The sequence below is a fragment of the Phalangium opilio genome, unplaced genomic scaffold (genome assembly GCF_054372755.1).
Source record: "Phalangium opilio isolate 3A_F unplaced genomic scaffold, DU_Popi_V2 ptg000014l_1, whole genome shotgun sequence".
In the NCBI taxonomy this organism is placed as follows: Eukaryota; Metazoa; Arthropoda; class Arachnida; order Opiliones; family Phalangiidae; genus Phalangium; species Phalangium opilio.
In genome coordinates this window covers 3,012,981-3,034,945 of record NW_028324149.1, presented here as the reverse complement: position 1 = coordinate 3,034,945, position 21,965 = coordinate 3,012,981, and the positions used below count along the sequence as shown (strand labels likewise).

Below are 21,965 nucleotides of genomic sequence, written 5' to 3'. Positions count from 1 at the left end.
GTTTTTCAGTTCATCTTCCTTCTATTTAGTCTGTACTGAGCCTCACCAGGCGTCGCTTTAACCCTAATCTATGACCCACGTCACTTCATGACAAGCTCCAGTTTCTAAGGACCAGTGACAAACTTATGGAAAACATATCTTATGAACTAGTATTCATTGGCGACAAGAAGACATAACCAAAAAAAAATAAAAACACAAGATGTTTTTATGGGTGCTTGGATTTGAAGTACAATATATCACTTGATATAGGAATAGTTTTGAAATATTTTATTCAATGAAGTTGTTGTTGACAACACTTGGTTTGAAAGTCGTATATTTCCTGAACTGCCAACTGTAGTTTCTAGGTTCTCGATGCGTGCGAAGGAACGCGAGGTTCAAGCCCGTATTGAATGAACTTTTTACGATCATATCCGTATATAATAAATAATGTAATCTTGTTGGCCGTTTCTTCATTGGATCAGGAACTTTTATTCGATTTCTTTGGTTTTTATAACTTTTTCAGTTTGTTACGTACGCCTTTTTCTATCGGTTGCATTAGCGTAAACTTCAAAAAGATGTAGGATAGCCAAGTACATATATAATATTCAATAGGTCGCCTCAGTACATGGCGTACAAGAATTTGAACTTTAGAAATATTTTCAAATATTTAACGGCAAAAACAAACTCGCGTTAAAAATAATATGTAGTTTTTTTGCAAACTTTATTTTACCGCTTTTACATTGAAACTTTTTCAATTCTTTATATCTTCTTTATCATCTTCTTATTCGGTTTTTCAACTTTTGATCTATTTTTGGAACTTTTTACCTAAAAGGAGACATTAATCTATTCTACACTAAATTTCTTAATACCCTATCACTTTATAGACAGGGATATTTTATCAATTGCCTGAGGTACCATGCATGGGTTGCTTTCACAAACATTTTCAACAGTCATACTTATACTTGTGTTGTTACTTATAATAGTTCGTAAAGAAACTTGGCTTAAACGTAGCTCTTACGTTATGTCTAAAAATCGAGGTTTTTTCTCGAGTTTTCTTTTGGAGTATATAGTTTTGTTCGAAGGGTGTATTAGTAGAGGTGGAGGATAAGAGTTTGAGTTTAATCTTGTAAATAGCGGAATACTTTAATGGTCTTTTATTTATTTCTCTCTTACAGGAATCTTTGGATTGCGTTTGGTTCGGATCGACGTGCCGACTGCAGTCATCTTAGGCAATCCCTTTTGGTTGAACTGCACTTACAATTTGGAGGGAGATCTTCTCTACTCGGTCAAATGGTATAAAAATAACGTCGAGTTTTATCGATATCTTCCGAGCGATTATCCTCCCGCGCAGAAATACAACTTGAAAGGAGTCAACCTAGACGTAAGTCCACTATTATTTTATCAATAGCGAATGCAAATAACGGAAAGTGAGGTATTGCCACGTACGCCATGTTGTCTGCAAACCGGAAATGTTTGTATTTCATAAGATATGTTCCGTAAGTTTGTCACTGGTTACCGAGAGCTTGACATGAAGTGACGTAAATCATAAATTCTGGCGCTGTCAATGGCTTAGTACACTGACTAAATAATAATAAGATTAACTGCAAAATTAACCGAGTGTAGTTAACTTTCGCTTGTCGTTCTCGAGCTAGCTCGAGCTGTAAGTCTCTAGCATTACAAACTTGTATAGGAAATGTCATACTTATGGAACATATGGTACTACGAAACCCATCATACTGGGCACTAAAGTAATTCACCTCATTTTCTGTCAATTCTATTTGCCTTTGTTTCTTTTTCTTCAAAATATACTTCGTCGAGATCTTAAGCGACTTGGTATTCCGTAAAATTAAGTACCCATTGAAAGATCAAAGATAGTTAATTTGAACTTAGGTTTAATTTAAAGGGAGCGTATTTTTTTGTTTTATCTTTGAAACGCTCGCTAACCTTTCAAAATATCATTAACAAATTCTTATTAATTACTTAATTAAATTAAATTAAAAATGGAGTAAAGCCATGAATCACGACATGATTTTTTTTAAAATTTAAAAATCTCTCAACAAGCTGTTCTAGTTATGTTTCTTTTTATACGTACACAAGCCACGCGGTGTTAAAGGTTAAGCCTTGTTTGAAAGTTGAAAATGCGCGCGCGGGCTACTTGGGCTTCATTTATCTTAGTTTTTGTCGCGCGTCTAAGTATGGTATAGCCTGAAGTTGAGTCTCGAACTTAATTGCTTAACGCATTAAGCCAATCTTTCTCTTCTCGTATCGGGCCTATCAGAAGCGAGAGCTCCCTTGATCCACTCTCCACGCGTCTTCTTTTCTTCCTAAGCATTTAGGCGGAACGCGCTTTTTGCGTTTTTGCACCACCGACCCATAGCTATAGGCGCGCGTATTACTATATTCAAAAGTCTATTACTCGATGTGACTCGGCCTCTTAATAAACCCTTCTATAATCACTCGACACCCGAGAAAATTTCGTATTTACTCTAAATGGACAGACATTAACGCAATTTACGATTAGAGTCCTTTTTCTGATAAGGTTTAATACTTTTAAATATTTACAAAATTGTTCTGGAAAGCCAACTTTTAGGGGAAAACAACCTACTGTTGTTCCAATGAATGAATGGTTTATTGACCCTTTTGATTACAAATCCCTTTTGGAACAGGGAGGAACCCTCTAACGTGGGTTCACAGGTCCGAAAATAAAAAAAACTAAAACAAAGCATTAAATGTCGTACAATAAAAAAAACACTAAATTAATATTTACACGTTACAAAGTCAACAAGAAAACTATTTACAATTATGTACAATGACAGCTGATCGACATATGATTCAATCCTTTAATAGGGCATGGGGCAGAGAAGGCGCAATTTCGCCCAATTGGCTAAAATACTTTTTGTGATAGTTATGACTTCCATATTTGACCTATCCCCGAGAGATAGGCTATCCGCCAGGGTAATGGGCCCAAACCTCAGGTACGGGGCTCTTGCTTGTGCCAGGGCCGGACAAAACAGCACTACATGCTCGATGTCCTCTAAGACCTCCCCACAGAGAGGACAGCCGGCCACCTCCTTATCAAAAATGTGGGAAAGACGAGCGGATGTTGCTAACGCCCCCGTCCGGGCCAGGAAAAACATCCCACTAGCAAGGGAATTATCATAGAAAGGTTCTATGCCCGGTGTTTCCTTTAACGAATACAGGTTCAGACTCGGATGGTCAGCAACATCCCTCCGCCATTGTGCTTGAGAATACTCAGCAACAGCCTTATCTACCTTGGCATACCACTCATGTAACGATTGAACCGCGCTCCGGGACACTCCGGCACCATAGTTTTCGTGAAAAAACTCAACGCGCTTTAGCCAGGTAGTTTTCCTGGGCATTGCTCGAATATAGCAAAAAACCCGCTGTGCAATGCGCATGTCGTCCATAAACAATAACCGACCCAGATAGCGGAGCTTACTTTTAGCCTCCCTCTCCTCGAAGGCAGACCAGGCCATTTCACCCTTGACAGCGGCATACGATGTAATAAAGTTACCCCCCAACGCGGCCTTACCCACGGTAAATTGAGCCTGATTAAGACGACGACTCGTATTAGACGAGAAACACATAACCTCATTCGCGTAGGTTAACGCCGGAACCGCGACAGCCTTCCATAGTGTCCTCATAACATTGTACTTATTGTACGAGTGGTACCCCTTGTGCTTTATGGCACCAGCCAGACGGTTGGCCTTAGCCATCACAATACTTTCCTGCGGTTCCAAAAACTTCCCCCTATTCGATACCTTTACACCTAGGTAGGTTACCTCAGTCACTTCTGCTAATACGCAACCTTGCAGGAAAACAGGATCGGACCCCCTCTCAAAAGGCAAACTATTTTCGAGGACTACACATTTATCTGGGCTAAAAGCCAACCCATATTCCGCTGCGTAGGACCCACAAATATCCAAAATGGCTTGCAGCCCTACCCGCGATTCAGCAACAACAAAAATATCATCCGCAAAAAATCCACCCACTACCCTGTAGAAATGTTTACACTGCCGCGCACCAGTGCTCAGGGAGAAGCTACCCACCAGGGTAATGCTTTTCCTACGGGACGAACTTCAAATTTTAAAATTACCGTAACTTCGTAAATTGTGGTGCGATTTTAATTTAATTTGTACCAGTTTGTAGCCCTTAATTAACTCTATATATTTTTAATTTATATTACTGTATCTTAAATAATTTTAATCGAAATAGTATCCTTTAATTTAAATTATGTATTATTACTCCAAGAAAGCTAGTTTTCGTATTATGTTAGTACTTCTTATGACTTTCTTCCGGTGTAAGCGGGAAGCGAATAACGTAGGGATATATAGTTTCATCTTAACGTTGTTGATACCTTTAAGGCGCGTAGGAGCGAAACCGAAGAGTCGAGCAATAAATTTCTGGGTCCTGGCACTTCTGGCGAACAATTCATAACTCGAGGCATGTCCTATAAACGTTACGTCATCGATCAAAACCCCCTAGATTGTCACTGGCAGCCTCCCAAGCATTATATATAACCCAAACACCTGAACGGAACGGAGAGCGCGAACCCCCAAAACATTGTAAGCGAAAATATGGACGCTATAGATGTATACATACATCTACAAGCACTCTTTGGAACCCCCATGAGAAACCTCTCGAAGAAAAAAGAAACCCTTTTTACCCCCACCAACATCTAAGCAATTTGATCATCAGGTTTACCTAGATCAGATGGTTAAATTGATTAATCCAGCTCACTAGGCTAATTCTCTTCCAATCATAAAATCACCATTCCACGGTTGTAAAATATGAAGATAGTTTTGAACAATAACCCTATGATGTGTAAGTATTTGTCTACCGTAGCGAATTATCATTGGCAACAAACAAGAACAAAATGGGCATGCAAATAGGGTCAAGGGAGAGATACAGTAGGCTAGCGTGGTTTCAGTTCCCAATGAATTCTCCACGAAGATGGAAAGTTTGGTGAACCGGATTGAACCAGGTTCAACCATTTCATCTAGCGATTGGTGGATGTAGGAAGCATCGAAAAAAATGAATTTCCCGACTGGCATCGCGGAAGAAAGTAATGGAAATAGGCGCGTTATAGGCTAAGGGACTTTATTATTGGCGAAGCAGCCGCAAGTACGTTGTAGGCTTAGAGACGCTTAAGTGAACCCAAATATTTCTTAAGACGCGCCTAAGCTTTCAAAAGGTTTTCTTTTCGCTTCAACCAACGACATACGTGATAGAAAACGTGTCTTACAATAATTATATAGATAACCTTATGGCGTACAGCGCCCTTTATATCGTCAGTAAAAATTTGTTACGCGCCGTTTTTACCTCAAAGCAACATTTGTAACAAGGCACTTTTGCCACTTATTATATACTTCTGATAAAGCTTTGGTTCCTCCCATGACTCACCACGAAAATCTTCCGATGTTTGTAAGATTCACGTTTCCTATTTTCCCCGGGTTTTAACACGGAAAAACACCGCTGAGGTCCCCCTCATCTTAGACCAAGCGAAAGGGTATAAAAGGAAACGTGGGTCATAGGAAGAGGAGATTCCTTTTTTGTATATTGAAAGAGATGCACGCTGGACCATGTAAATAAAGTTCTTTGGAATATTTTACCCCACGGCTTTTCATTTTTAAATTCGTTTGTATCCGGTCGACGACGGCATAGCCAACCGTCCCGGGGCCTAACAACCCCAACGCCCGCTACAACTTTGGTGGAGGCGCCGTTTGCTTCGTTTTCGGTTACCCGAGACGCCTGCCCAAATGAACTTTTTCGCCGGACTCTTCCGATGGTCCTGAGGTTATGCAGATTGTCGACGGTGATCCCATAGCGCCGTGTCTGTCGTCTTTTTCTGTCGCTGATCGAAGATCCGCTTTTTTTCGTTGGGAGGTGACCTGCGGGGCTCCTCAGCTACGACGCATCTTCACGACTTAACTTTGACGAGGCTGCTCACCATCGACGATTCTCTGTTGCCGGACTGCGGGACGGTATACAATAATAACCTTAAATTCCTGACGTTGGACTGCGGACCAACTCTTCTCATCTACTACCGGACTGCGGGACGGACGTAGACCCCCTGGAATCCAGAATTTCCGACGTTGCACTGCGGGACAACGATGCTATCTTCACGTAAAAGAAACTAAGAGACTGTGATCATAAGAAACTAAGAGACTGTGATCATAAGAAACTAAGAGACTGTGATCAAGATCCTTCCAATTATCAGCGGACTGCGGGACGCTACAAGAACATCAAATCAGGTTGGACAATACTTTTTACCAAAGGTTTTAAGTCAAGGACAATTTTTTATACATGTTTATGGATAAAGTTAGGCCTTGTACGCGATCACAATCTCGTTCTGTGACAAATCAAGATAATTTAGATTTAGTCTCGTCCGAAGATACGGAAATTTATTCTCTCTCTAACGAGAACTTTGATCAAAATTCAGATCATAATTTAGATTTAAATTCTAGTGTAGATTCAGAACATAATTCTGAGTTAGATTTACGCGTAGACCCAGAGCTTAACTCTGATTTAAATCAAATTATAGACTCAGAGCGTAACTCTGATTTAAATTTAAGTAAAACGAATTCCCAGAATTCATTAAAACATTTAAAAATGTTTAATAACAATGGAGCCAGTGGTTCTGGAAACGGAAATGTTAATCAGACCAATAACGTAACTACGGGTACCACTAGTTTAATTACGGTTGCTACACCGACTTCCCCAGTTACGACTCAATCGTCCCTTGCCGACGACATAGCTAATCGCATGGGTTCTTTAATGACGACCTTAGTCGCTCAACAAAACCAGCAACAATTGAACCTGATAACAGCTTTATTAAGCGGTCAATTTCCGTCTGGTATTCCAGCAACCACTGTACCCAATATTAGTACTAATTTTAGTCCTAATGGTACTAATGTACCGTCCAATGTTTCAAATAATTCAAGTAATGCTAGTCCTAATGTACAGCCAAACAATGGCACCGGTCAAATGTTGAACAATTTGCCCAATTTAAATGTTCCCCCACCGACGTTTGTTCCTCCTAACGTCTACGCCAGACCCGAAGCTCCCCAAATTCCCAAATTTACACAGGGAAAAGACCCTTTAGTTTTTCTGTCAGAGGCAGAACGGTTTCAGAGGATCTGTAACTTAACTGACCCTCAGTTAAGGGGACTGGTTGAAAGGATGCTTGAAGGCGATACCCTTTATTGGTTTGATAGAATGGCGCGCAGTATCCCGACGTGGGCTGAGTTTAAGGAACATTTTTGTAGAGCATTTATAGGAATAGATTATAAGGATCAGCTTCTTAACAAGCTAAACAAACGTAAACAACGTGAGGATGAACCTGTCCTAAGTTTTATTCTTGAAATGGAACGTTTATGTTTACAATATGACCCTATAATGACCCCTAAAGACGTAGTGACTCGCATTGTTGATAGTTTAAATCCACATTTGATTCCGTTTATGAAATTGGCAGATAATCCTCGATTAATTGATCTCCAAGAAAGCGCTCAGAAAGCGGAAAATCTTTGGAAACGTTGCCAGGCTTTTGATAGTCGTTCTTCACGAAATTCTAGGGTACAAAATCAAAACAAAGCTAGGCATACTCCACAACCCCCTCCGGTTGCAAAGAACTCTTCTCAGGGTACATTTCCTCCAAAAGATAGTCATTCGACTCAAGGAAATAGAAATCAAAACACAAACCAAGCTAGGGATGCCAATAAGGTAGTTCAGTGCAATAAATGCCACGAACTTGGACACAAATCGTTTCAGTGTCGTAATAAGCGTAGAAATGGCTCTAGGCCAAGCGAAAATAACCCTAGATCCTCAGGAGCAGTAGCTACTATAACTACGACGCCTTTAGATTCGGAACCTACGTCACAGATTTCGGGATTAATTCAATCCGCGCTCGATAGCGCCGAAATGACGCCGCGAAGTCATTCCTTTGCCCCTATAGGTTCTTCTCCTCCTGACGACACTTCTTGGCATAACCTCCCGTTAGAATATCCCAGTGGCCCTGATGACCAAACTTCTCCTAAAAATACAGTGAGAGTAGCAGCGCACCGCCCACAGGTAGAAATCACTTTAGGAAATTTTAAGGGATTAGCAGTCTTAGATAGTGGCGCTGAAATATCGGCCATATCCACTTCATTATGGGGAAAAGCACGTGGGAAACATGATAAGTTGCGCCCTTGGTCGGGACCTAAGATGAATAATGCGGATCTAACCCCTTTCCACATTATCGGTGAAGCCGCGCTAAAAATCACAATAGCAGGACGGTCTTGGAATTACGTTTTCGCAGTATCTAATACCGTTGACAGCGATGTTGTGTTGGGATGGGATTTTTCAGAATTCACGCTAATATACGCGAATCCCCATTCTAATATGTTTTATTTTGGAAATGATCCTACGGCGTACCCAATGGCCAACACACAAAATTTATCATGTTTAACACAACCCGAACTGCTTTTGTCGCGAAACAATGAGGATCCCTCCGCCGCTTGCGAGGCCGTTTCAAACACGCCCATTTCCCCAAAACTTCCCGCGTTGGCGAAGCCAGTGACCACGTCATTTGAATCCGAAGTAGCCGAGCTAATCTCGGACTTTCCCGAGGTTTTTACGGGAGAACCTGGTCGATGCACCCTATTGAAACATAAAATTGTTCTCAATTCACCCGAACCTTTTAAATCCCGAGCTTACCCTTTATCCCCAGCTCGCAAAGCAATTGTTGACACTCAACTTGAAGCCATGCTAAAGAAAGGTATCATTCGTAAAAGCTTTTCGCCCTATTCATCCCCTCTTTTGTTAGTAGGCAAGAAAACTACCCCGATACCAAGAGTTTGTGGGGATTTCAGGAAACTTAATGAACGCACAGTACCCGATGCTTTCCCCCTACCCATAATTAGGGACGAAATTAATTTACTTGAAGGCGCTAGTTATTTTTCAGTTATTGACCTAAAAGATGCTTTTTGGCAATTAGAACTGGACGAAGCCGCGAAACCTTTAACCGCAGTAGTAACACATCGCGGATTATTTGAGTTCAATGTTTTGCCTTTCGGCCTCAGAAATTCCCCGGCTACCTTCCAACGATGTATGGGTCTAATCTTTGAGGACGATTTGGGTAAATTCGTGTTAATTTACATTGATGATATTTTGGTTTATTCCAAAACCCTAAATGAACATCGCGTTCATCTTCGTCATGTTTTAAACAAATTGCGTGACTCTGGTCTTACTTGTAGGCCCGATAAATGCCAATTTTTCCGCGCGGAAATATTGTTTTTGGGACACGTGGTTTCCGCCTCCGGTATACAAGTTGACCCCTCAAAGGTACGCGCGATTTCCGAATATCCTAGGCCCTCAAACGCCACTGACGTTCGCGCGTTCCTCGGTTGTGCTGGTTGGTACAGAGAATTTATACGCGATTTCGCTGACCTTTCTGACCCTTTAGTTAAGTTAACTAGGAAAGATGCCTTATTTGAATGGACCTCGTCTCACGAGGAGAGCTTTCAAACTCTGAAACAAAGGTTAATTTCTGCCCCTATTTTGAAGTTACCCAACTATCAAATGCCATTCTTTCTACAGACTGATGCTAGCATGATAGGCCTAGGAGCTGTTCTATTTCAGACAGACATAAAGGGAACAGAACAAGTAGTCGCGTACGCTAGCCGCAAGCTTCAGCCAGCCCAAACTAGGTATCATGCCACAGAACGCGAACTCCTAGCTGTAGTATGGTCAGTAAATAAGTTCCGACATTACCTTGAAGGTATTGGATTCACCCTAATCACAGATAGTAGTGCTCTCCAATGGTTACGTCGTATGAAAGACTCTTCGTCTAAACTCACTAGATGGGCTATCCAGCTACAAGGTTTTACGTTTGAGGTTAAGCACCGGAAAGGTGTCGATAACAAAGTCGCAGACGCACTTTCCCGACACCCAATTACAGACCCTAGAGATCTAGACGATGCTGATGACCCAGACGCGTTTGAGGATAACATTAGCCGGCCTTGCCCCTCGATTTGTATTTCCGCTGTCAAACGAGCTGATTCAAACTCTGCGGTAGTAGACTTTAATTTGACAGAGATTTTCGATAGGCCTCAATTAGCCAAAGCCCAAGACAATGACCCAAAAATATTTGCGCTAAAAACTTACTTATTATCCTGTGATTTACCAAATGATAATAAATTAGCCCGACGAATTAAAAGAAACGCAGACCGCTACGTGGTTTCCGAAGATGTTGTTTACCGACTACAGGAAACGAGACCCTGCCGTCACGAATTAAAATGCGCGAAACCCATTGCCTGGCTTCCGATTATCCCCACAGCATTACGTCCACACCTATTGCGTGTTATTCATGACGACCCTACTGCTGGACACATGGGGATAGATAAAACCCTTTGGCGCGCTAAAACTGTAGCTTATTGGGATACCCTAAATCAAGATGTTCAACATTATGTAAAATCTTGCGAGAAGTGTCAAGCCTATAAATCGGAAAATCAAAGCCCAGCAGGATTATTAGGTACCCTAGGAGCCACTGAACCTTGGGAAACAATCGCCCTTGACCTAATGGGACCTTTTCCCAGAAGCGCTAAACAAAACGAACACATGTTAGTCGTTATTGATAATTTTTCGAAATTTGTAGAAATTTTTGCGTTACGTAAGGCTACCACACCCGCGATAACTAAGAAACTCACGGAGGAAATTTTCCCTCGCTATGGAGTCCCTAGAGTTATAATCACGGACAATGGATCTCAATTCGCAAGCGAATCATTTCGTTCCATATGTAATGATTGGGGCGCGAAGGTACAACATACCACGCCCTATCATGCCCAATCAAACCCCACTGAACGTTCTAATAAAACGATAAAACAGATGGTTGCAACTTACGTTGAAAACGAACACAAGCGTTGGGACGAACAATTGCCCAAATTAGCTTTAGCTATACGTTCCGCTCCGCATGCGTCTACTGGATACTCGCCGCACTTTATGTTAACTGGTCGCGAGCTCAAGCTGCCTTTCCACCGCTTCCTTGAACGCAACCCCTCCGCGGACCCCGTAAATGATATTTCTGAATACATTCAACATTTGACCGACAAAATGTCCGAAATTAATGCAAATGTTAAATTAGCTAAAGTTAAGGCTCATGAACATCAAAAGCTTAATTATGATAAGAACAGACGTGATGTTCACTATCAGATTGGTGATTTAGTAATGATTCGAACGCACCACCAATCTTCAAAAATTAAAAATTTTACTAAAAAGCTCGCTGAGCGCTGGGTTGGCCCTTATCAAATTTCGGCTAAAATGCATGATCTGAACTATGCCTTAGTTGATCCAAAAACTAAGAAGGCCCATGGCGTCATTAATGTCACTAATTTAAAACCTTATATACAAAGAGACGCTTCGCTAAGCCTACCGATTAATTCAGTTCCTAAAACTGTGAAAAATAAGAAAAATTTGGTGCCAAAACGATCGAACCCTCGCCCTCAGCGATCAACCAAACGACCTAAGAAATACTCTAAATGAGATATCATAAGACCATTAAATTAACGTCACTTTACAATGCATGTTTACATTTGTCTTAAATACAAAAAAAAAATTGTCGTTAAGCCTTTTTTCATATTTGTTATGACTTTAAACTGTAAAGATTTCAATTTTAAAAACGAATTTTTCTTGTCTTCGCATTGTAAATGTATATTTTTTTTTCTCTCTCATTTATTGTTAACTGTGTATTTCTAACGTTTATTCTGGAGAAGCCAAAGCCCTTGGTAAACATGGTTTCGCACCCGTTCTCATCCCTTGTGGGGGGGAATTGTAACAAGGCACTTTTGCCACTTATTATATACTTCTGATAAAGCTTTGGTTCCTCCCATGACTCACCACGAAAATCTTCCGATGTTTGTAAGATTCACGTTTCCTATTTTCCCCGGGTTTTAACACGGAAAAACACCGCTGAGGTCCCCCTCATCTTAGACCAAGCGAAAGGGTATAAAAGGAAACGTGGGTCATAGGAAGAGGAGATTCCTTTTTTGTATATTGAAAGAGATGCACGCTGGACCATGTAAATAAAGTTCTTTGGAATATTTTACCCCACGGCTTTTCATTTTTAAATTCGTTTGTATCCGGTCGACGACGGCATAGCCAACCGTCCCGGGGCCTAACAACCCCAACGCCCGCTACACATTTGTACTACAGTTTATGAAAATAACGTTAATTTATACAGAAAACTGGTAGAAAAGCCTGTCGTGACTAATGATAGGGACACTAGCGCGTATAAATTAAGGCATTACTTAAGCCTTTGTTTTTGACTGGCGCCTTTAAATTTTGATACATTAAGCCTCTACGGTAGAACCCTACTTATACGTAATAGGGTTATTACGGTATACTGATATTTTGGCATTGTTTTTCAATTATGTTTATCTAATATAAAAGTAACAACTTTTTTCAGTAGATGTAACGAAAACCTAATTCCAACCATAGTTGAAAAAGCGCGTGGTCCCATATGTAATAAAGCTAAATTTTTAACCAAAGTAGTCTGGCCTTCTTCAAGGGTTTAAACCAATTTTAACGCAGACTTTTTTCCCTTCAAGACCGAAGAAAAATGATTTAAGAACCTCCATTATTCGCACCCTTTACCGGTTCTTCTTAAAAACTCGGGGAGTTCCCCCCCCCCCCTAAAATAAGAAAAAAATAATAGTTTTTATACCCTTTGCATGAATTTAAACTTTTATCTTTCTTAGGGTTGGTCCTCGTAAATTATTTTTCTTCTACACTCCTCTCTCTCACTCTCTCTTCATTTCTTATTCTCTTTTTTTTCAAAGGCGAAGGAAAAACATAAACCAAGTTGATCAAGGCATACTAAATTTTGGAACGAAATTGTATTAAGTTACAATAGCAATACGTACAGATGATAGGAATAATTGTTTAGCCATTTTATCAAGGTATCTAAGTGGATTTTGCCGGAAGAACTAGACTTTTCATCATTTATTAATAATAGAAATTAACCTGTAAGATATCGGTACACAATGATTCCTTTTAGCTCTATTTATTCCTGAAAATGCACACGACGCTATTCTAGCCAGCCAGTTAGGTTCAGAACAATACTTTTGGAAATCAATTTTTTTCTAAAAGATAAAAATCTCTAAATGAACGCGTTTTCTTACTTCTCCGGATAAGTTTATCTAGAAAGACGTTTATTATACATCAGTGTGTCTAAAACGCCAAAGAAAAAATGAAAATCAATGACAATGATCAATATAATATTGCGAAATGATGACAAAAGTGGGACGAGTCTAACAGGTTCGTAATTGAAAAAAATTTCAAAAGCTTTAGAATGTGTTTGGAAAAGAGAGAGAGAGAGGGAGAGAGAGAGAGAGAGAAAAAATATAAAACGGATATCGGGTCGATAAAATGAACACCCCCCCCCCCCCAAAAAAAACCTTTTGTTCTATAGATTATTTATAGGCGCTGTCAAAATGATGGACAAAATTGATTGTTTTAAAAGGAAATATTAGCTTAACTTAAGATTAATATTGATGTTGATTGTATATTCAGTTTTTTTTTTACGCGAAATCTCGCGGTTCCGAGTCATATTTTGGGTCGTGTTCGGATACGTAACATTTTTAATATTAGATAAATGTTTATAATTACGGAATTGGTATATGTAGAGAGAATATAGCGTGAGGAGTAGAAGCTCAAGGTTGAGAAATTTTATTAAACATGAATTTTATTTGTTTCTTTGATATTAGAAAGCCATTTATTGATTGTTTATTTAGTTATTACAAATATTGGATTCGTGTATCGGCCGCTGACTTGAAATATAAATATTATTATTCAACACGTAGATGAACTACACTATATTACTATATAGTTTATTTGAATAACACTTGTACCGTTCAATTTCAAAGAACTATTCCCCCCACCCCCCAAAAAAAGAAAAACGCATCAAAGAAAATTGAAAGATGTGTTTCTGTTAAAAAGAAAAACACCTTGTCAACATCAGTTCCTCGAAGATGCTATCACTCTTTTTTTACTCCAACTTCAATATCTATAGAAAGAAAATAGAAAACGAACCGAGGCTTAGAAAGAAATACACAGTGCAATTGTACACTGTACAGAAAAGCCGCGATGGCATCTAGCCCGAAGGTATACGGTTAACTTTAGCCATAGCACGAACTTCTTACTGATTTAATAGCGGTCCAATCTTTGTACAAATTCTCACGAGGTTTCCTTCACAAATTTTTACAGAAAGGTTCAGATAGGAAATTCCTAGTGAATGAAAAGAAAGATAAATAATTTTTACTCCACGCTTTTTTAATCCGAATAATGTATTTTTGCTCGATGCCTAAACTCTATAATATCTATTAGAATTTAAATTACTTCTAAGATTGGATTTTGAAATTCCCATTTCTTTTACGTGTAACTCTTTGTTTTAGCTTTAAAGTCGGGATTAATTTTGAAGTAGCATACGTTGTTATAACTAAATTCAACTAGAAAATTGGGTAAATATTGACGTTGGTATAAGCCAAACAGTAAACCTAGACGGGGTAATTTTGAGACGTGTATAAATTAAGTACCTCTATATATATATATATACAGTATAACCTGGTCTGGAATTCATCCATCAATTATTACGTTATCACTAACCATTTGCGGTTGGTTTCGGGATGGGCATAATCGCTAAGTACGCGAGACACCTGCCCTACGTATCTCGCGTGACGCGTCTCAAGTCTCTCGACCAACAAGCACTGACTAAATAATCCATTCACTGTCTAACCTCAATTGACACCAAGGTACAAAATCGTGGCATTTACTACGAACACGTCGCGAGCCCCGATGTACAGTCATAATCGTAGACTTATGACTATACTATATAGCCTTATGTACGTATCAATAATTATATTATAAAGAGAAAATAGAAGAAGAATAATATTACAAATAGTTTTACCTCTTTGTCTATCCATCTCAAATGGGTGCATTATTTTTAGACGGCTGTGTTTATTGTACATCGATACGCCACTAGGGGGGAAACCCCCGTGAAAAGCAATTAAAATTTGCTCTGATCCATTCTTTTTTTTATTCTCGCCCCTGTTTTACGTCCGTCTAGTTTTGGTTCGTGTTCCGAGATCAAAGATAACCGGTATTTTTTAAAGGGAAGATGAAATAATAGCGAATTAATAACGTTATTATAGTATAGGGTATGCCATGACATTGAAAAGTCGATTATATTATGATAATTTCGGTTTATATCACGCGTTACTGAAAGGAGTTTGTGTCCCAAAGGTTCCTTTCTTCTACTTACGTGTCACGTCACACTTCCCTTAAATTATGCCACTCTTACCCAGAAACTATGGGGTAGGGTACCAACAACAGCAAAGTTTCGCGCGCCATGTCCAGACCAACGACCCCCGAGTTTCCGGGGTGCAAGAATGGTGGTGGTGGTGGTATACGGGGTCCTAGCTGGTAAGGGGGATAGTATTTCTTATCTCGCTTCCTGAGTGTTAGGTACAGTACCTCGAGTCTCATCGGTTCGCTCACCCAAATTACCTTTCCCACCTTTACCTGCAGCCTACCAGTACCGGTGGGTGCCTGCCTGTGTCTGAGTGTAATAGATGAAAAGGTTGAGCGTCGTCATGGTTTTTTTTTCAATTATTTTAGTTTTTATCAAATTCTAGCGAAGTCTGCTGGGAACTTTTGAAGTTTGATGGCGCGGTTGATTGCCGCCCGTTGAGGACTGGTGAAATTTTCAATTCGCAATTTTTGGTGTTCGGTTTGAACTAGACAAAACTTGGTTATCTTCGCTGCAGAGTGTCTTACTACTCTGAGAGGGGTGGAAGTTTCTCTAGCCCCTTCGGAGAGATATCTTAGGTTATATTTCGAAGTCAACCATCCAGTCTGTGGTGTAGGAGTGGCATTGGGTTGCGAAGCGAGCAAGCGGGAGTTACGACGGGTTTCGCCCACATTATTACGCCTCCAGATTAATCTGGAACAACTTTAAGCGCGGAGGAAGCTCTCTCGTTGGCTGTCTTTCGCTTTGCAGATCGATTTCTCAGGTAGAGAAGCTACTTCCTAAGCGCATTACGTATCACTATCGCGAGGTGGGGTCGGCGACAAGGGTCCCCGGCTTTCTCTGTCTTTTTTCCTCCTCTTAAAACACCTGCTACGTTACACGTTCAAGCGATTAGCCTCTTCGAGTATGTACGCCCTATCCCGCCGCCGCCGTCGCCTTTCACTACTTACCATGATATTTTAGTTCATTGAAATCCGAGATCGAGTGTTCAAACTATAAGTGACTAGTTCTCTCTTCTCTATGTATGTATGACACACCTGGTCAAACCCTCAATTTACTGTTATCAGAAATTCATTACGCGAAGTTCTTTAATCTGACATTAGGTCAAGTGCAACTGCAAACGTATCTCTATACCCTGTGTCTGACGTCTATAACAAAATCACTTCGGTAAGAGGTTCCCAACCAGCTTAAAAATGAGGTCTTGGTGCAGTGACACAATTTTTTTTACGTTGCAGTGTAATCATACGAGGCCATGCGGCGCTTCTTACGTCCTTGTTTTGTAGGCTAATGTTTGGGAGCTCGTATCTCCGTTCTGGTGACCCTTTCCACTCAGTTTGACCCTACGAATATGGCTTTTAATTTATCAGAAACACTGCAGTTTGATACACCCTGTGTATCTGTTTTGCGAGTAACGCGGGTACGCAGGTAGGGCAAGAAAATATTGAGGACCTTACACCACATAGATTGGTGGCCTAAGATATGGAATGGAATAGTAATGCTTTCTTTCCGTCTAAAGAGGCTTCTGAAAATGAATAATGCCCAGGCAGAGAGTTCCGAGCTTTCTCCCATAGGAAGTTCTAAAGAGCCGCTCCTCGCCGCCTTATGCCCATATTCTTAAGACTGCCTGCGATACAAATCAATATATTTCTTCGCCCAAAGTCTTTCTTTGACATTATTCACACTAAAGGATTTTTTTTTTCATATACGGAAGTTAGATATATTTATATATACAGTTGCAATCTACGAATGGATATCATTTCTATACCAAAATATGGGGATTTCTTCGAGAATCTCTGTAGTTTTCAAGGGTTATCTTAATAATCGCCCACGTTTTTGTACTGAAAAGCATTTTGATTTTCAAGTTCATTACGAATACATTCATTAAGCCTTTGTTTTTGAATTTTGAAATTGCGCGCGCTTCAAAAAATAAAACTTATGTCACGTGGTTAGTAAGAAATTTTTTTGTAAATATAGTTCCCATTTGTTTAGTGCCAGTAATTTCATTGGTTAGTGGTTTAGGCGCGCGACATCTCGAACTAATAGCGTTTTCCTTTGTGTCCTCGTGGAGCGCTCCCAAGGAGCAATAAAAATGGTATTAGTAGTTTCCAGCTGCGTTAAAGACTGTTTTTGAAGAATAGGATCTCCTAGTTTTATTCCTCCATGGGAGCGCTCCGCGAGGACCCAAAGGAAAACGCTATGAGCCAAGCTAACCAAGGTCCAAGAGAGAATTTGAGCCCGCGTTGTAAGACTGCAAGCGTATTTTCCAAGAGAAGATTCTTGAAAGGTACTAGTGACTGATGAGAGAAATATTCTGGATGAGCTTAAGCAGTTTTGAGAAGCGGTGAACAAACATAGAGCCAATACTTGGATGATATTTGTACTATACTTCAACCGCCAAGGTGGCTTACGCTTATCCCCCCCCTCCCAGTGCGGGTGACCCCCCCCCCGTGCGTATGTGTGTGTATGTCTTGAAAGTCGTATATCGTTCATATACCACACGAAACGCGACGGAAATCTTACCCATACCGTAATGCATCGCTTATTTTTTTTTTTGTAAAGTCAAAGTAGTTCTTAGTTTCAACATTAGTTCATAAGATATATCCATAAGTTTGTCACTGGTAACTTAGAAGTGAGTGAGGTAGGTCCTAGATTCGTGGTAAAGCGACGCTTGGTGAGGCGCTGCTGTCAAAGGCTTAGTAATGCAGACTAAATTGGACTAGATGGAAGCCCTGCAAAATTAACCACCGAGTGTAGTACTTCAACTCTCGCTTCCGTCGTTCTCGAGCTGTAAGTCTCTCAGTAGCATTACGAAGCATAGGAAGTGTCATACTTATGGAGGGAACATATCACTTATAAACTTATTTTTTCAAGTATACTGCCACTATGCGTTTCTCTGCTGAATTTATTATGGTATCATTTCGCTATAAGTTGCAAGAAAGGCTGAATGGTACGGGCACGGAGCATCACCCGGCATAGAGTAACTAAAATTTTAAGGAGTTTAAACTGCAAGTATAACGGTTTAAATCTAGCTCGGTTTGTTGGTCCCATTATTATTATTATTTAAAGAGGAAAAGTGCGTTTCGAGGTAAGTCGCTTGAGAACTTAATTTCTTATTTAGCTCCTAGATGTGTGTCTGTTTTTTTTCCTTTGCTATTGGGAATAAAAAAAAATCAAGTCATTGCAGGGGTTTTTTTTAGTGAAGAAACAATTCGGCACTTAGACTGGAGTGTTTTTCAGGGCGAAAACAAAAGAAACAGGGCTGATTGTAAGTGGCAGCTAAGGGTTCGAATCTAATTCGAGGGAAATGGCCCGGTAAAAGCAGCTGCCCTACCCCGCTAGTCCCAAGCTCAGCTTGATGACCTGGCATTCGATCTAGTTAAAAAAGGCAGCCTACTCTAGTGCAGCTCCAGGATGCTCCCGCCAGCTAGTGCTTCCAATAGATTAACTCTGAAGTTATGAAATTCATAAAAAACAAGTGGTTGTATATAAGTTTAGATCGAATAATGTACGAGTCAAAACCAAGAGCTAAAAATATATAGTTATCATTAATTTCTTATATGATTTTTAGCTACTATCAAAAGATTAAACTTTAATTTTACGGAATAACCAGTCAACCTTACGATTTTAATGAATGCATTACGCTCAAATTTATGCCTAGTACATTAAAGAAATTAGATTCATTTGAAAGATAAGTTTAATTAGATAAATTTTGGGAAATTTTGAAAGATTTCATCGTGAGTAGAACGAGATATATTACCCCATGTTTCGGAGTTTTCAACGAAATTAGACTCATTTAAAAATCAATTTAATTGCATTAATTAGTGTAAATCATGATTTAACATGTTTTTATTGCGTTAGTGAACGCGTTTTATTAATAGTTAATTTTTAATATATTAGACGATGGATTTATTTGATAAATTGCGAATCAATTATTTACTTTCAGTTGTCAAAATCGAGTTTCGGCAACATTTTCGTAAATGGCTCGAATCTCAATACCGAAGGCAATTACCGATGCGAAGTTTCTACGGAATCTCCATCTTTTCAGACAGTTCGGGAAAGCAAAGATCTGAGCATTTTCGGTATGTTTTCCTATACCAATATCCAACCAATTTTGATAACGGTTCACTGAAAAGCGTATATATGTATTTTTAATTTCAGTGTTGCCTCAAGAAGGACCCACCATTACGGGAACCCTTCCTCAATATTTAGTGGGTGATTTAGTCAACAAAACATGCGTATCTGGTCCTTCGAAACCAACAGCTACATTGAAGTGGTACATAAATTCAAAGCCGGTAAGATGAATTAAAATATGAGTTGAAGCATATCAAAAGTTATGTTCCTTAAGTTTGTCACTGGTAACTGGAGCTAGTCCTGAAGTGAATGAGGTAGGTCATAGATTCGAGGTAAAGCGACTCCTGGTGAGGCGCTGTCAAAGGCTTAGTACAGACTAAATAGGAATATGGAAGTCCTGTAAAATTAACCATCGAGTGTAGGACTTCAGTTCTAGCTTGTCGTTCTCGAACTAGCTCGAGCTGTAAGTCCCTAGCATTACGAAGTATATCAAGTGTCATACTTATGGAACCTATCTTATAAACTTATGGTTGTTTTATCGTAATTCTTTGTGTTAAATCAGGAATTAATTTGCTTATAAAGAGCGGGAATGAATAAAGGTTTCCTTAGCCATAGAAATGTTTTGGTTTTTTTTGTCAATACTTAGGCAGACCCTGGATGGGAGAGACATTTTAGTCCGGTGCGTCATTCGGAAAAGCTGGAAGGGTCAGTTGTTAGACTGACCTTCGTGGTCAAGCCGGATCACTTCATAAACGGAATTATGAAGCTCCGATGTACCGCAGTCATATCTCAAGCGTATTCCATGAGTAGCGAAGAGATTATTGTCGGAGATAGCGTGTCCCCCAATGGCGTACAATACAGTAAGTTTACATTGCCTAAATTTGTTCACGAGTTAATTGATTGGCGTTAGATATTTTAGAATTAACATAACAGTGCCTTTATTTTGATCACTTTCTGTATAGCTGAAGACGTAGATGGTCCTTCAATATCAGGTGGACTACCCCGATATGAAGTGGGGGACACTGTCAATGTTAATTGCACCGCGTCAAGGTCGAAGCCACCCGCAGAGTTGCGCTGGTACCTTAACGACCAAAAGGTATAAAGACTAAATAAAACTAAAGTTTAATTATTTCGAAACTGGCCGTTTTCGATTTTAAATTAAAAATCTCGTTTTTATTCTGATTTTTCTCAGGCTCCGACGGAGCATTATATTAATTATCCGGACATAGCGTACAAAGATGGGCAAAAATCTTCCGTTCTCGGACTTCGGTTTTCCGTTCTTCCTGGTCATTTTGACAGCGTTGGCGAGATGAGACTCAAGTGCACGGCCACTCTCTCCAACGTTATAAATATGAGTAATGAAGAGCAAGTTATCGGGAACAGTCAACAAAGTTCCTTGTTACATATCTACGTAAAAATGGGATCTAGTAAGTACATATTACACTAATATAACCGTATAACGCGTAAGTATGGGTCTCCCATAAGGGCTTTCTTCTTTTCTTTTCTCTCATTTCAGCATCGAATGGTTCTAGTAATTACATTCGGTTCACCATAAAATGGTTCTATCCCTTAACGTTACTGTCAGTGTTTGGCACTTTACCCCTCGTGACGTCTAAGAAATATTTAAATTGAAAATGTCCGACTAAAATTTTTTCAGATAATTAAAAGGAGAGAGAAAAACAAAAAATGCAATATCACAATTTTATGTTTTTAAGCAAAGACAAGTAAAGGCGATATTAGAGAAGTATAAATTGAAATTGTATAAATTTCGCCAGTATTTCGTTGTGCCTACCGTCAATTATTTAAAATAATTATTCAGATTACAATAAATTTCAAGTTTAACGCGCTTTTGCCTCAATAACATGAACTGAAATTAATTTTAATAATTGCTTTTCAATTAATTTTAAATTAGATTAAATAAATAAATACTTTAATTTTATTAATTTTTTTTTATTAAGATCTTAAAATTGAAAAAAATGTTTATATTTTAAAATGAAAAAAAATAATATAAATAAAAATTACGTAATAAAAATTAGAAGAAAATAAAAAACCACGTAATAAACTTTGCTCTTTCAAAAAGTGATATCGGAATTGTTGATTAAAAAAAACATGTTAATTGCAAAAATTGTGACGGTATTTCAAAAATAATTTCCTTGAAACTGTTAATCTTTACAAAAAAAATTAAAATATTTTTACCTCGTTGGTGGACGTCTCGGAAGAACCAAATAAAATTCCTTCCAAAACAAATAAACATCCTGTAAATCAATTGGCAAAATTTCCTACTATTTATTACGAAGTTTTATCACTAGATTTCCTTCACTACCTTTACTTCATTATGCTAGGGACTTACAACTCGAGATAATTAGTTCGAGAACGACAAGCGAGAATTGCAGACTACACTCGGTAGTGGTTAATTTTGCAGTACTTCCATCTAGTACTATTTAGTCTGTTCTAACCCTTTGACAGCGCCTCACCACCCAGCATCTATGACGTACCTACCTCACTTCATTGCAAGCTCCAGTTTGTAACCAGTGACAAACTTATGGTGGTAATATATTTTATAAACTTATGGTGGTAATATATTTTATAAACTTATGGTGGTAATATATTT

General features: G+C 39.2%; 1 protein-coding gene across 1 annotated transcript in view; it reads left to right on the top strand.

The window, feature by feature from the left end:
* The window catches only part of LOC149705103 (uncharacterized), a 105,072-nt gene extending 83,476 nt beyond the window's left edge, over positions 1-21,596 (top strand). The window contains exons 5-11 of the mRNA XM_089865647.1: positions 1,155-1,360; positions 19,227-19,362; positions 19,442-19,575; positions 20,001-20,214; positions 20,317-20,450; positions 20,547-20,781; positions 20,871-21,596. Coding sequence (XP_089721773.1) covers positions 1,155-1,360; positions 19,227-19,362; positions 19,442-19,575; positions 20,001-20,214; positions 20,317-20,450; positions 20,547-20,781; positions 20,871-20,986 — 1,175 coding nt within the window. The 3' untranslated portion in view covers positions 20,987-21,596. The remainder of the gene's footprint in view (positions 1-1,154; positions 1,361-19,226; positions 19,363-19,441; positions 19,576-20,000; positions 20,215-20,316; positions 20,451-20,546; positions 20,782-20,870) is intronic.
* Positions 21,597-21,965: the final 369 nt, after the last annotated feature.